The sequence below is a fragment of the Oryzias latipes genome, chromosome 9 (assembly GCF_002234675.1).
Source record: "Oryzias latipes chromosome 9, ASM223467v1".
Taxonomy (NCBI): Eukaryota; Metazoa; Chordata; class Actinopteri; order Beloniformes; family Adrianichthyidae; genus Oryzias; species Oryzias latipes.
Window position 1 is genome coordinate 18,400,173 of NC_019867.2, and position 16,371 is coordinate 18,416,543.

Below are 16,371 nucleotides of genomic sequence, written 5' to 3' on the forward strand. Positions count from 1 at the left end.
TGCCAACATGCTTCTTTGACCTAACTTCATGACTGGTATAAATCTTTAAGCCAGACAATATTCTCAGAGCGCACACCACATCCAGACTTGTTTCATGGAAGTGATGAGATCCTTACAGACAGCCGTGGAAAACAATAATATGAAGCTTTAGCTGTACGGAATTCTTGTGATCACGTTATTGTCTGTGGAAGTTTCCCTTCTTGTCAGCTGAAGAATCAGCCAAGCATTTCTGACTTTTCCGCATGACGTGCATTGGTTGTCACAGATCCGACACTGTGATGTCAGATGGTTTTTCCCTTCATGGATGAGTTGTTGCTGTTCACAAACAGTTTCACTTCTCAACACTATTTATTACAGTTGGTGGTGGATGATCTAGCAGGAATGACATTTCAGGATTGGTTTCATTTGCAAAGGTTTGTGCTACCACACTTTGAGCCACTCAGCAGGTTCGTTCTCACAAATGTAAATAAGCAGAAACTGTTTGCATTTTGTGACAGAAGACAAAAAAGTCTGTGATCAAAAAAGAATGTTTTGTTTTGTTGCCCTTTCTATTCAGTGTCATTAGTGTTACACAAATATCAAAATAAAAGTATGAGTAATTTGTAGTTTTACTAAAGTAAAGATATAGCAGCACATGTACTACAGCCATGTTAATGATTGCAGAGAGATACAATTTTCGCTTAGTTTCCCTCCCTTAGATGTTCTTGGCTACCTCTTTGGCTGATACTGAGATGGAGAAAGATTTTCAAGAAAAGAACACAACACAAACCAGCACAGCAGACATCTAACTAGTTAAAGGTGCACACAAAATGTAGGTTACAATAACATGTTGGGATGGTTTCTTAAAGCAGTAGCTAAATACTTTGAAATACAAAATGTGAGCCTCTTTTACAAAGTATATCAGCTATTTCTTGAGAAAGGTGATCCAGATAAGGCACTCTGCAGAATTTCTACTATTATTACAATAAAACAGATAAATTAATAAAAGCTGCTGAAAAGTATTTGCCTTAGAATAAGAATATTTTTCATTAGGTCAAAGCTGAGGAAGATTTCCTTGTTGTACAGTCAGAAAGTTAAGGAACAGCACCTCCTGCAGGTCATTAGCACTAAGGTTACCTCTGAAATGTTTAATTTATTTATTTGTTTTGGGGATCCTGTAAAAGGGCTTACCTGTAGTTATTTTTTCTTTATATGTGAGATCTTCAAAATTTCAAATTTTTAATCTTTTTCTTTTCTTAATTTTACACAAGAACACTTTACAAGAGTAATTGTTAAGTAGTATGAAAACAAACCCTCTTTTTCAATCTCAGGTCATTTCTCAATTAATTACCTTGAAACATAGCTAAGAATGTGTCAAAAATGGGAGGAATACAAGGCAGCTTTTATCTCCTTTTCTGCCTTTCTTTTCCTTTGAGCTCAAAAATAAGTTTAAAAAAGTATATTTAGGAAGTACATTTCTTGGGGATATTTGTTTTGTTATCATTTGCAAGTAGTTTGTTTGGCTAAAAAAAACAGCAGTAAAATACACATTTTTGAATTTTCCATGGCTTCTAGAGAATTTCTTTTGCTTTCTTACGCTACTTTAAGTTTTTTTTTGAATGAAAATGTATTTTTATAGATGATAATGACACTGCTTTTTATATTTTCAAACATTTTGTATTATTTAACATTTTATTTGGTTATTTGTATATTTGCCTAAAACCTGAAGCATCTTTTTATGGTCCAATAAAAACAATTAACCCAAAGAAGCCTGATCTATACTTTGACCAGATGCCCTTGTTGTTAGCATTTCTTTAATTGCACCACATGCTCTTACACACACCTATAATCACTGACAAATGCCCTCAAAGCTACATAAAGGCTATCATAACTGTTTCTGAATTATTAATTGTTAGAGAAATTGCGTGGTTCTAGGGTTTCCAGTCTATCATTGTCCGTGTTTCGGGTCGATGGGTGGCAAGGAAAAGTGAACTTCTCATCCAGGTTATACTCATCGTGTGCCAGAACTTCAACTGACGTACTCACAGACTCACTCAGTCATCCTGTGGAAGGGCAGGATGAGGTTCATCCATAGCTGAGTGAGCCCACTGAAGCCAGTTCAGAACAACTGTGGATCTTCTAGCTAACAGACACAAGACCATGACAGGAAGATGCCTCGGGACAGTTTGATTACCTCTGATAATGACGGTAAGAGTGTTTTGATTATATCTGGCAAATTGCTGCGCTAACTGCCACTTCATTATAGTAATGGATGCAATGGATACCAGAGTGTCAGTAGAGGACAATATTTATCATTCCATACAGGGACTGAGAAATATAAAAACAAATGGGGCGGTGTGTATATAGAGTGTATCTAAATGTTGTAAAATTCTATTTTCTCAATTATATTTTGTAGGGGTGTAACAATTCATTTTAACAACGGTTCAATTCATTTCATAATTTGTGTTTACTGATACGACTCATAGTCAATTCATAGTCAACACTGGTTCTTTTGAACAGTCTGATTTGATCCGATTCATTGACCTAAAACCGATCCAGAATGTCTTTTGCCAAAAGTCCAACCAGTGGGACTCAGAGATAAATACTTGGGTTTTGAACAGTGAAGACAAAACTTTTCAGATTTCTTGTATTTCTTTCAAGATAATCAAGTGTAAATTCAATATGAGTACAAACAAACATGTAAACAAGAATTAACAACATATCCATTCACATTTTTAGTTTCGTAAAGTTCAGCCCACTGTTGATGTTCCACATAAAAAATAATACAAGCAGAACATTATTAGAACATTCTAGCACACTGTATGATCACACACATCAAATTCAGTGTTTCCACACATTGGACTGTAATGATGGTTTGATCATTGTTTGCTGCAATCACATGTGTGTTGACCACTGTGATGTACTTGATGTTTTTACATTAGTGTAAAATGAACTTAGTAATGAACTGGTATTTTCCAATATCGATGTAAGAAATGTATTTAATTTTATAATGGTATAAGTTGATTTGATGAACAACTTGCCTCAGGCAGATCAATCCATTTAGATCATTCGAAAATAAATTAATTCATCAATTAAGTTGATTAATCGTTACACCCTTAATATTTCTGTAAGTTTTCCATTGATCTATTTTTCCTAAATACATTTTAAGTTTTATCAGATTGTTTAAAGTGATCTGCAAATGATATTAACCAAACCCTTTTGCTTCCTGCTGGCTTGGCTTCATTTTGGGAACTGGCCCCTGGCCCTTAGCTGTCGGTTCTGTCTCTTTGGTCACCCCGTCTCCCTTCATTAAGCTATTGTTTTTCTTCTTTGTGCCCTTCTGCTGCACTCGGCCATAATGACCCACAAGCTGCCCACTCCGGTTACACTAAGGACACACATCAAATGGCTGACTACATAAATATCTGTTCAGTCTGTCAGTGCTTCTCTTTGTGGTTCTCTGTATCCTGCTTCACAGCACTATAATAATAGTGACAGTGGCACAATAAGGTAGGGAAGGCACATAGCTAAAATATGGACAGGCCTAAAGGAGCTCAGGTCATCACCAGAGAAAGGGATTGTTTGCTTTGCAGTGATGCAACATTAACAGAGGGGCTGTGGATTTATTTTTACAAAAATTAAATGTAGAGATTTTTTTTTTCATTATCTTGAAATAATAACAATAGTTTAAGTTTTGACTTTGAACAAAATCAAAATGAAGTACCAAAAAAGACCCCCCAAACTTTGTCCAAACAAACTGTAAACACAGCAGTAGGTGTCTCAATGCTCTCACAGTTGGAATATTAATATTGGATTTGTTTAGAGTCTAGTTTTAGCCACTAGTTTTGTCATTTTTCTAGCAACCTTTTTTGTGAATTTAAACGAGAAGGATTTGACTGACCTCCTCTGGGTGCTGCATGAAAAATGTTGCACTTTGTAGACAGAAAGTATTGAAATTCTGCAAATCTTAACAGACACTGGGCGGTCAATTTGTACATACAAGGATATAAGCTTTGATTTTTATTTTAAATATAAACAATCAGAAAAAGACATCCCTTTTTCAAAGGTCAATTATCAACAAGTGTCTTTTGCCTGGTAACCCGCTGTTACCCATTTGTTCATGATTTTGTCATGCTTAATAATTAATGTTGCGTTCTGCCCTACTGGTTTTGACATCTCAGAGAATCTTGAAACACCAGAAAGTTTGTTTCTTGGTTGATCTGGCATCCTTTTGGAAGACAAGGAAGCCATCACCATAACTCGGAATGCAGATTGAAAAACTTTAGTTTGATGCATGTAATATTTTAAAGTGTTACACTTTTGACTAAAATATTTCTAGTTCAGCATTTCAAAGGCATTTCCTAATCTCAGTTGGCATGACCAGAAAAAATTTGATAAGATCAACTATTTTAAATTATTCATTAATCGAAATTGAATTTTTATTGTTAAAAAAAGATGTATCACAGGAACAACACAACAAGGAACTAAAAGTTTGGATTCTGTTCTGACTGCATATAACAGTTTATTCTCAGTTTTGTCTTTTGTTTTGTTTGTTTTCTTTACAGCAACTTTCTTTCTATCCACAGCTGACATTGCCTTGGAGTTTGAAGGTAAGTGGGAACTTATGTTGCATAAAAATTCAACTTGATCATATTGTTTACAGTCAACTAAGATTCATTGTTTATTACTGGTTATTGCACACATTTTGCAACACTGTAAGAGAAAAAAATGCAATTTCTATAGAATATAAGAATATAAATTATTTTATTAAAAAAATATTCCTTATTTGTTTGTTCACACCTTTTCCTGAATGAAAGCATGTCTTTCATAGGTGATGAGCAGTTTGAAGGGGGGAACAAGGAGAAAAGACACCGTGAGAAAAGAAGAGATGGAAGCAAAGACAGGAGGAAGAGGGCGAATGCAAAGAGAAGGGAAAGATCCAGAGCTGATAGAGAAAATGAGGAGTTTGAGGAAAGACTTGTAAAAAGAGAGAAGGGAAGGAGAGGAAGAGTAAAAAATGATCAGGAAGCAAAGAAAAGAGAGCAGGAGGAGGGGGCTGGTGCTCAGGTGAAAAGTGGAAAAACTGCAAAAGTGAAAAAGAATATTAAAAATGAAAAAAGAAGAATGTCAGAGAAAGCTGGAGAGGCAGGAGAAAGAACTGAAAAAGGGAAAAAGAGAGTTGAAAGTGCCAAAAAAGAGACAGCCACTGTGAAGCACGGGACGAGAGATAAAACACGGGAAGAGAGAAAAAAAAAGCGCAAGAAGGTTTTCGAAACAAGGTAAGGTTTGGCAAGTGTGACTCATTCAGCTGAAGATGTGACACATCATGAACATCCCAGCTTCATTACACCTCAGCTCAGAACACAAGACTAGTGAACAAGACTCAGAAGATAAAGAAAACAGTGAGGACAAGGAGGTAAAGCCCGAGAGTCTGTCCCCAGATGAGCTGGAGAAACTGAAGGAGGCAGTGGATGAAAAGAAAAAGCTGATTCAAAGTTTGAGAGGAAAGCCCTGGCCAATGAAGAAGAAGCTTGTTACTTTGCGGTACTTTTATTTATTACCCCCCCCCCCCCCCCCCAAAAAAAAAAAATTGTCCAGATGGTCCAGAAAGAAAGTTCAGAAATATTTACTCACAGACACATTCTTGCAGGGAGTCTCAGCAGTTTCTGGAGAAATACGAGGGAGCTCTGGGGAAAGGAAAAGGCAGGAAACTCTACGCATACAAAGTCATGATGACCAAGGCGAGTGGAAATGGACTTTACTTATGCTACATCCTGTAATATTGGACTGACATATAATTTTCTAATTAAATATTTAGAAGTGGATGAAGTTCCAACGAGATTTTGAAAACTTCAAAACTGCCTGCATTCCATGGGAAATGAAAATCAAAGAGATAGAGAGTAGGTTTTTAAAAAGAGTTTTCTTTCGAAACATAATTACTTTGGATTTCTTTAACATCCAAATGTTTCCTAACTTTGCCAGATGTATATATTCCCACTGTATGCTGTGATCAATAACAGGAATTTTTTGTGCATGCTTTACTTTGACGCTTGGATTTTTATATTGATTCCTTGTGCTGCTCAGGTCATTTTGGCTCCTCAGTTGCCTCATACTTCATCTTCTTAAGGTGGATGTATGGCATCAACATGATCTTATTTGGTCTGACCTTTGGATTGGTCATGGTTCCGGAGGTATTCAACTATCTGACTTTGCTTCATAAGTTGTTTTTTGTCCTTCTAATTAATGTAAAAATTGTTAATTTTTTAACATCAGTTTTGTGCTGCAATATTCTTTGAAAGGCCTTAATGGGGCGACCTTACGGGAGCATCCCAAGAAAGACTGTACCCAGAGCTGAAGAGGCATCTGCTATGGACTTTGCCGTCCTTTGGGACTTTGGGGTCAGTTGTAAACCAAACCATCACATTTTAATGGCAGTATTATTATTTTTTGTTTCAAATCATTCTCCTTCTTAAGGGTTTGTTACGCAAAATTCTGAGACTGTCCCTCCAACTGTCTCTACAGGGTTATGCCCAATATTCTGTCCTCTTCTATGGTTTCTACAGCAACCAGCGTGCCATTGGTTGGCTCAAGTTCCGTATGCCTTTGTCTTATTTCTTAGTTGGTGTGGGAACAGTGGCTTACAGCTACATGGTTGTTATAAGAACGTGAGTGTTGCTTTTATCAGAATGCAAGTGCTGCATTTTTACATTGCTTAGTGTTGTTGCATTTGGGCTTAATAAAGGATGGCTCGCAATGCAAATGAGTCAGGAGTTGGCGATGACAACAGTTTCAACTTCAGCTGGAAGATGTTTACCAGTTGGGATTATCTGATAGGGAACCCTGAAACGGCAGACAATAAGTTTGCCTCCATCACCACTTGCTTCAAGGTCAGTGCTCCTGAATGGTGGTTTCCTTGTTCAGCAGAGTCCCCATTTACAGAAACTCTTCTGTGCAATGTCTGCAGGAGGCGATATTAGAGGAGCAAGAAAGTCGGAAGGACGACAACATCCATCTGACTCGTTTCCTGCGAGTGCTGGCAAACTTTCTGGTTTTGTGCTGCTTGGCAGGAAGCGGATATCTTATTTACTTTGTTGTGCGACGCTCTCAAAAGTTTGCCCTGGATGGTTTTGAAAATCACACCTGGTGGGAAAGAAATGAGGTGCAAACAGAGTGCACAATTAAAATACTAACTATTGGAAATGAATTTTCTTTTTATATCTCATGGGCACTTTTAAAAGCACAATTTCTGCAAACACACAGAAGTATCCTCTTTTATAATCTGCTGTTAGTTACCCAACATGGAAAGTTGGTATAAGCACTATAACTGGTAATAAGTAGTTAAATACAAAGAAATATGGGTCAACTTTAAGAAAACTTTGTAAAAAAAATCTTACATTTTGTAGCATGTACAACATTATGCAATTAGAACAGAATCCAAAATTCGATGTGAAGACAAAATAAAATACAGAGTTGAAGATGTGTGTGCCAACCAAATGTGAAATTCAAACCAATGCACATTTCAAGAAGTGCATTTTTATATCCTTACTTGTGGTGTAGTAAGGCACCTAACTCAGTTGGTAGTGAGCAGGTTGTTGACAAATAAAAAGTTTATCTGCAACTTGAAGGTCGTTAGTGTAACAAACATCTGGATACAATCATTACATTGCAGCCGTGATTCCTCAAATAAGGGGAAGTAAAAAGGTGAAAAGCAATTCTATATTGGAATGTCAGAAAATTATTTTTTAAAGAGATTTTGCTCTAGTCCACATTTAGGGTGTCATAATGTTTTTTCTTTCTTTTTTTGGATATCAGCAGTGATTGAACAGAAAAGATCGGTCAAAATACTAAAGTTTGAAGAGAATCCAGGGGAGCATCTTGGAAACCAAAAAACCTCTCTGTCATATTGATTGATCTCTGATAAATAAACCAAAATTCAGATTTCAATAGCTGCAATGTACAATTGTTTCACTTTAAGAACATTTCCACTTTTAGTGCTCTGAATAGTTTTAAATAAATGTTTCCAAGGAGAAATATAAACTCTAAAAAGTGGAATTTTTGTTTGTTTCTGTTAATTATCTTTCTAAACACTGACTGTGATAAAACAAATCACGTTTTCTTTCACTCAAATAAGTGAAACATAGAATGCTATTCCGCACACAAACATAACTAAATGCTAATTTGTTTCTCTTGAACTTGTTGTGTTTCCTCCACTCAGGTAAACATGGTCATGTCATTACTAGGGATGTTCTGCCCCATGCTTTTTGACGTTATCAGCACCCTGGAGAATTACCACCCACGTGTTGCCCTGCAGTGGCAGCTGGGTCGCATCTTCGCTCTCTTTTTGGGAAACCTTTACACCTTTATTATTGCACTCATGGATGAGATTAATGTTAAAGTATGACTGTTTACATTTTTTTTTTTGATGAATCAATATCGTTTCAGGATTGATTATACATATGTGTTTTTTTTTTACTAGAGGGAGGAGGAAAAGATAGTTAAGTTTAACATAACCATGTGGGAAGCAAGTCTTTATAATGGCACTGTATCAGAAAACTTCACCGCTTCCCCCATCACCATCCACCCTGCTGATGTGCCCCGAGGGCCCTGCTGGGAGACCATGGTAGGCCAGGTCAGCGCACATGTGTGTGTAAAGAAAGAAAAAATAATGTACCTCACTGATGTAACTGACTGTAAAAGCCTGTAAAACTATTGGAAACAAATGAGTGGTTCCCTGTTCCTTAAAAGTTTTTATACGGCTTCTTGCAGATTATCAGCTAACTGGGTAATTGTATTTTATAGTTGTATTTTGTGTTTAAACTAAGGAATCCATGTTTGTTGGTGTTCGCTGTCTGTTGTATTTTTTTCTTCTTGTTTATTGTTATTAGACAGGGAAATATGGGTACCAATGGCTTTATTAATTAAGTTAAAAAAAGCACAAAAAAAGCATTGCATGTTGTACTGTTTTTTTTTTTAGATTATTTCCCCTTAGTGGGATCAATTAAGTTTTATTCTATTCTATTCTATTTTTGTAATTTTGAAAACCAACCAAACAAACAATAAAAAGTTTTAAAGACAATTATGAGGAATACTGGGGGGGAAATAAATCAGTCTCTGTGTTAGCTTTAAAAACAGCTGGGTTTAAAGCCCATATTTGATCAATTGAGCATAATGAGCATTTTGTTTAAATCACACCACTCCATATTTACTTAATGTTGGAGAAATAACATGTTTAGATGCTTTTTGGATAATACTTAGTTGGTTTATTTTTGCAGGAGTTTGTTCGACTGATCATCTCTGATACCATGACAACTTATATCACGCTGCTGATTGGTGATTTCTTACGGGCCGTTCTTGTTCGTTTTCTAAACCACTGCTGGTGCTGGGACCTTGAAGCTGGATTTGTATGTCTTTTCCTCCATTCATGTTAACATGTGTAATCCTTTATTTGAATTTATTTGAAATAAGGACTATAATAAAATTGGTGTTAATGTTGTCTTTTAAGCCATCTTACTCTGAGTTTGATGTCAGCGGAAATGTCCTGGGCCTCATCTTCAATCAAGGAATGATATGGCAAGAGTAAATTTTATGCCTAAATCAGTTATTCTTACTTCAAGCTGGATCCTGTACTAACTGACCTAGTGTGGATAAATCTCCTATACAATGATGACAAAGTATTTTATTTGCTTCCAGGATGGGAGCCTTCTACGCTCCTTGCCTGCCTGCCTTAAACGTCCTGCGGCTACATGTGTCCATGTACCTGCAGTGCTGGGCTGTGATGTGCTGCAATGTGCCACAGGAGCGAGTCTTCAAAGCTTCAGGCTCTAATAATTTCTACATGGCCATGCTGCTGGTCATTCTCTTCCTGTCCACTCTGCCTGCTATCTACACCATTGTCACTATCCCCCCTTCCTTTGACTGTGGACCCTTCAGGTATGAGACTTTCTTGTTTTATTGTACGTTAGAGATTATACGCTGTGTTTCTATGATGTTTGTCTTCTCACAAGCGGCAAGAACCGGATGTTTGATGTGATCCGTGAGACGCTGGAGTCTGACTTTCCAGCCTGGTTTAGTAAAGTATTCAGCTATGCTTCCAACCCTGGGCTGGTGCTGCCCTTCATATTACTGATGGTGTGAGTCAGCAGAATACTTTAAGACTCACTTTCTTAAATGATTTTTAGTGTTTTATATATAGAAGAATTTGAGTTTTAGGGATTCTGTCTTTACTAATATGCCAATTTATATCCCAGATTGGCCATATATTACCTGCAATCCACATCTAAGAGCTACAAAGAGGCAAATGTGGAACTGAAGAAAAAACTTCAAATGGTAATCCAAATAATGAAAATTATTTTGCTTTTACCAACCACAGTCAACAATTGGCGGTGAGGGCAGTGAAGGCAGTGAGGGATTATTCTGTGTTGATAAAGAATTGTTTAGGAATTTATTAATATTGCAATAGGACATGTATGTCATGTAAATGTATTATTTTTCTCTCAATTAGTGGTTTGCATTATGATGGTTCCAACCAGTGTTGCCAGATAGTGTCACAGTTTTCCAGCCCAAAAGTCATCTGAAAACCGCCAGACCTAGCAAAAAACTGCCCAACCCTTCTATGACCGCCGACCACGATTTACAATTGCTAGAACTGAAAATTTCCTCATTCATCCAACAGCAGGTTACAGCATATACGATACACACAAGAACATATTTGTCCTACAGGGAATATTTTTATTATAGACATGGATAGAACACTCTTCATGTGTATAAATTATTCAAATATACTATCAACAAATTAAAGAATACAGATGTGTTCAGCCCACATTTAATTTTGACCCTCAGTAAATATTCAAATTCTGGTGCTTTAATCCGTGTTATCAAATATTGTCTGTGAAAATGATCATAAAAATAATTTTTGTAGGCCTAAAATTTAGTTTTCAAATACTTACATTTTGTTCCACTTACTCCCATGTTATTAAAAAAAAAAAAAAAAAATTGAAAACCATTTTTGGCCTTACTTTTTGAGAGAGCATCATTATTGACCTCTTGAAGTCAGAACAGCAAACATAGACTCACAGCATTTGCGCATGTGTGATTGCTCCAGCAGAGAGCAGCAGAGGATAATGATGTGTGTTTTTCTCAAAGCAAAATGAGGAAAACAAGAAGAAAAACAAGAAGGCCGCACAAAAAGCATTAATGGATCTGGAGGAGGCAAGAAAAGTTGCATTAGAGTCTGCAGGCCATCAGAGGAACAACAATGCTTCATTCCAAGGTCAGGAGGGTGAGATCTTATTACCCAAGTCAAGACAGATAGAAAATGAAAGCCATTCATGTTTAATAATCAAAACATATTGCATGTGGAGGAAAGAAAGAGTGACATTTTTCAGTAAAAAAACGTAAAAGTTTTATTTGGTTTCAAAAAACATATGTTAACGAAGTAAAAAAAAATCGTTCCCAGTGGTCTTTTCATTTTGATTTAGCTGTTTTCAGGTAAAATAAAACTAGGATCGTTTTCTAGGAAAAAGTTTCTGCAGGGCAGCAGGACATTAGAAACTGTTTTGGGCAAGATCGTTGGAGTGGAAATAAGCCTCTGCTAATTTCCCATCATTCCTTTGTTTACACTCTCTCCCGCTACCTTACAGCCCCTCACAACCCCAAGCTAACATTAGCAATCTCAAACAAAAATCGTGCAATATCGGAGCGATCCAGCGTTACAGCTTAGAGCCAGATGCCAGCTCAGAAGAGGAAAAGCAAGACGTTATTGTAGGCTATTTTTCTGCAAGTAGATGCATCAGAATGAAGCAGAGCAGGGAGGCTTTGGCTCGCCTATTTCAGTTACTGCGTAACAACTGAGAGCTTATTCACACAGCGTTTTTTTTAAATCTGCCCCCGGTTCATCACGATTTGTGTAAAGAAATTCAGTTTTAATCTTAGGTTTTTAAAATATATGCCCTTCGTTATAAGAAAAAGGCTACAAGCACATATTAAAAAGACCAAAAATCCAATTTTCATTAGCGTGGGTCTTTAAGAATATTAGCTCAATCTTTTTAGTTTCTAATTTCAGTTATCCTCAAGTACAAGTAAAACGAAATCTAGGAAAACTAATAAATCCACCCAAATTTATATAAACATTCATTTTTACAGACAACTTTGTAGGAAGTTTTATTACAATAAAAACATGCAACCTTTTCCCTTCAGCCAGAGACAGAGAGATGGAACAAGCAACCAGAGTCCCTAGACCCAGCAACCACATGAGCCACAGGACCCCGGGATACCTGCCCAATTTCCCTCTGCAAAGTGAAGCCATGATCCGTCGGGCACCAAGCCTACAGAGACACTAATGAATGCAAAGGAACGCGGAGAAAAATACTTTACAGAGCGACTCATGTTTAGACAAAATGAAAGCAATGAGCATGATACACATTTGAGTACTCTTTTCTATTTTGAAAATGATGTTTTTTGAAAATTTAAAAAACAAATTGCATAAGCATCTTTTAATCAAAAAAATTAAAATCATAAACATCTTTAATTACACCAAGACTGATGATCTACACTAAGATGATAGTCTGCTGTTAATTTTGTCCACAAGAAAGTATCAAATCGTTTATCAAAAACTAAGTTATTGACTGTTTCATTTTTATAAATAAAGAGGAGCTCCAAACAGAATGTCTTTTATAATTAATGAAGTTTGATCATTACAAAACACTCATTTAAATTCTCATTATGTAGCTGACATGTCTGCTACTCTGATGAAAATCTTTGAACGTATCATGTGTCTCTGTGTGTGACTGTACTGTGGGCTGTTGGGCATGAAAGATCCTATCAAGCAATCCATTATTGACGGACCTAATTAAGCAGACAATTCTCTATCTGCTCTGAGATATTTAATCATAAGCGCATTGTCAGGATGTTACCAATGTAAAATGGTTTGCCCTTTTTGATTTTGGGAATGTTTAAAAAACATAAAGAGGATTTTAATTGTTTTATGCTTATGCTAAAACTATAACAAGTAAGTGGTTCATTGAAAAATTATGCTAAGAGATACTCCATCAAAGTTTTGATGGCATGGAGTTATGCTCTCAGTGGCACATATTTCTCACTGAATGTTTGAATTTAAAAAAATTGTGTTCTAGGACATTGTTTCTGGAGAACGGGAAGAGTTTATTATAATTTTGTCTTTGAGTTGTGGGCAGGACTGTTGGCAGGGAGTAAGCCTGTCTTCATTTCCCATCAATCCTTTGCCAACACTCTTTCCAGCTAGCTCACAGCCCCTCACAACCCAAAGCCAATGTTACCAGTGCAAAAATTTGAATTCGATTGGGTCTTCAAATAAAAACATTTTGTTTATTATTTCAGTTCAGTTTTTTTATATAGCTCCATATTGAAACAATAGTTGTCTTAATGAGCTTCATACTGGTAATTGTATTAGAACATGTGGTTCCTAGAATTTGTAAAAGTATGGTTGGAAGTAGAGCGTTTAGCCACCAAGCCCCTGTCTTATGGAATAAACTCCCAGCTCATGTAAGAGAGGCCGACTCAGTTTCTACTTTCAAAGTTAGACTGAAAACATTCCTCTTTGAACAGGCTTATTGTCAGACTAGTTAGTATTTAGAGATTATTTAACTTAATGTTAATTTGTTTAAATTAAACTTAATAACTATTTCTTTTAAAAGGCTGCTAGAAGTTGAAGCTGGGGAATTATGGTGCACTGGGGTTCTGTCCTCTTTTCTTTTCTAATTCTACCCTTCCTCTCCTCTATTCTTGACCATAATTCATCATTTAGTTCTCCATGCCTGTGTTTGGTACAGTGCGATTCATGTATTGTCCCTCTTTTCCTCTCCCCTCCTGGGGAGTGGGAGTGCTTCCAGACCACAGTTGGCTCATCCGTGCTCCAGTTCCTGACCGTGTACCTCGCCTTTGCTCCCGCTCCTACACCTGGCTGTGGATCCTGCCTCTGGCTCATCTCTGGCTCGTCTCTGCTCTGTACCCGACCGAGTACCTCGTCTCTGCTCCTGCTCCTACACCTGGCTGTGGTTCCTGTCTCCGGCTCGACTCGCGCCTTTGACTGTCCCCACAACCACGGCTGGATGAAGCTCGTCTGCTGGACTTTTATATATGTAGTTGTAGATTTAGATAAGTTAATTCTTCTCTAAGAGTTCTGGTAAATCGCCTGTCCGTCCTGGGGGAGGATCCCTCCTTCATGTGGGCACCCCTGAGGTTTCTTCGTTTTTTCCGGAATCCGTTTTTTTTTGGGAGTTTTTCCTTCCCGCGAAGGGGGGTCTAAGGGCAGGGATGCCAGTATAGCATAGTCAGTTTGTTAGTTTATTTTAGTATTTTCCTGTTGAACTCTTTGTATTCGTGATCCTTTTAAGTTCATGTTTTACTTCGAAGCCCATCGAGACGACTGTTGTTGTGATTTTGGGCTATACAAATAAAATTGAATTGAATTGAATTGAACATGTAATCAGTCATAAAATACTATAGGTAATTGCTAATCTAAATTAAACAGACTAAGCTAAACTGGGCATCTCTGCCTTAGACCGCCCTTCTCTGTAAAGAAAAACGCCTAAAACAAATGGACTCCGGGGAAAAAAAAAAGAAATCTCGGGGATGGCCGCATGAAGGAGGGACCCCTCCTAGGATGAAAAGGCGATGTACCAGAACTCTTAGAAAGAAATTAGCCTATCTCATTCTACAACTTCATGTTTGAATAGTGTAGCAGCTGGACTTTATCCAGATGGAATTAGGGGACAGCTGGGGCCGTGAGACGAGCCAGAGGCGTGGTCCACGGCCAGGTACAGGAGTACATACGAGGAAACTGGAATGCATGCATCGCACTACACCAAACAGAGGCATGGAGGACTAAATAATAAATAAGTGATCAAGAATAGAAGAGAGGAGGAGAGAAGAAGTAAAAGAGAATAGAGGTCAGAATTCCAGTGAATGTTACTTATTATTTATTACACCTTCATAAGTTATCTTAAAATAAAACTGTGAGAGATTTTTGTAAAAGCCTTTTGAAGCTTAAAGACAATATCTAAAAAGTTTTAAAATATTTTGTCTAAACATAAACGAACATTCAAAAAGACTCAAACTCATCTGAAGTACCAAATACTTATTTTCCACATTAATTTACAAACACATTATTTAAAAATCAGACAATGTGATTTTCTGGATTTTTTTCTTCTTGTTTTGTCTCTCAGTTGAGGTACAGCGGGGAAAATAAGTATTGAACACGTCAACATTTCTCTCAAAAAACATATTTCTAATCGAGCTATTGACATGAAATTTTCATGGGTTTCATCAACCCAAGTAATGCACACATAGAAAAAAATCCAAACATTTATGTCCATAAATGAAGTTATGTGTAATAAAGTGAAATGGCACAGGGAATAAGTATTGAACACATGAAGAAAAGGAGGGGTAAAAAGGTCTGGCAAGCCAAGAAAGCAGCTGGAGTTTGTCAGTATTCAGAAGGTTAACCTGCCCCCGATTAGTGCAAAGTAATATCAGCTGGTATAGTCCTGATTGATGCCTTTTAAAAAGGTTTCTCACCAGCAAGGTGTTAGACAAGAAGCATTGCACGATGGGTAAAAGCAAAGAGCTGTCCAAAGACCTACGCAACCTTATTGTTGCAAGACACACTGAAGGCATTGGTTACAGGCGCATTTCTAAACTTCTGAAAGTTCCAGTGAGTACCATTGGGGCCATCATCCGGAAGTGGAAAGAACACGGCATTACCATAAACCTGCCACGGCCAGGTGCTCCTCGCAAGATTTCAGACAGAGGAGTCAGAACAATCATCAGAAGGGTTCTCCAACAGCCCAGGACCACTCGTGGAGAGCTCCAGAAAGACCTGGAATCAGCAGGTACCGTTGTTTCAAAGAAAACAATAAGTAATGCACTCAACCGCCATGGCCTCCATGCACGCACACCACGCAAGACTCCATTTTTGAAGAAGAAGCATGTTGAAGCTCGTTTGGAGTTTGCAACAACATTTGGATAAACCCATGACATTCTGGGAGAAGATACTCTGGTCAGATGAGACCAAAATTGAACTCTTCGGATGTCATAAGACACAACATGTTTGGAGGAAAAATGGCACCGCACATCACCCCCAAAATACCATACCAACAGTCAAGTTTGGAGGTGGGAGCATCATGGCGTGGGGATGTTTTTCAGCATGTGGTACTTTAGACTTCATATCATTGAAGGAATAATGACTGGAGAAAAGTATCGAGACATTCTTGATCAGAATCTGCTGTCATCTGCCAGGCTGCTGAAGATGAAAAGAGGGTGGATCTTTCAGCAAGACAACGATCCCAAGCACGCAGCCAAGGTAACACTCAACTGGTTGAAGAAAAAGAAAATAAAGCTGCTAGAATGGCCCAGTCA

The 16,371-nt window shown here is 37.4% G+C and overlaps 1 protein-coding gene across 2 annotated transcripts; it reads left to right on the forward strand.

Annotated features, from left to right (window-relative positions):
* The first annotated feature begins 5,087 nt into the window (after window positions 1–5,087).
* Window positions 5,088–13,288, forward strand: LOC101158205 (transmembrane channel-like protein 1). Of its 2 annotated transcripts, XM_020706067.2 has the most exons (18): window positions 5,088–5,258; window positions 5,335–5,523; window positions 5,630–5,720; window positions 5,798–5,879; window positions 6,064–6,170; window positions 6,279–6,377; window positions 6,502–6,644; window positions 6,722–6,866; window positions 6,944–7,138; window positions 8,195–8,374; window positions 8,456–8,608; window positions 9,252–9,380; window positions 9,482–9,549; window positions 9,670–9,909; window positions 9,984–10,109; window positions 10,227–10,305; window positions 11,122–11,257; window positions 12,175–13,288. In XM_020706067.2, the coding sequence occupies exons 1-18, from the start codon at window positions 5,104–5,106 to the stop codon at window positions 12,315–12,317; spliced, it is 2,460 nt and encodes an 819-aa protein (XP_020561726.2). In that variant the 5' UTR covers window positions 5,088–5,103; the 3' UTR covers window positions 12,318–13,288. The 2 variants fall into 2 exon arrangements, 1 of the variants encoding a protein (XP_020561726.2); XR_002873872.1 differs by lacking the exons at window positions 5,088–5,258; window positions 5,335–5,523; window positions 5,630–5,720; ... (11 more) ...; window positions 9,984–10,109; window positions 10,227–10,305 and having other exon boundaries at window positions 10,982–11,248; window positions 12,175–12,315.
* Window positions 13,289–16,371: the final 3,083 nt, after the last annotated feature.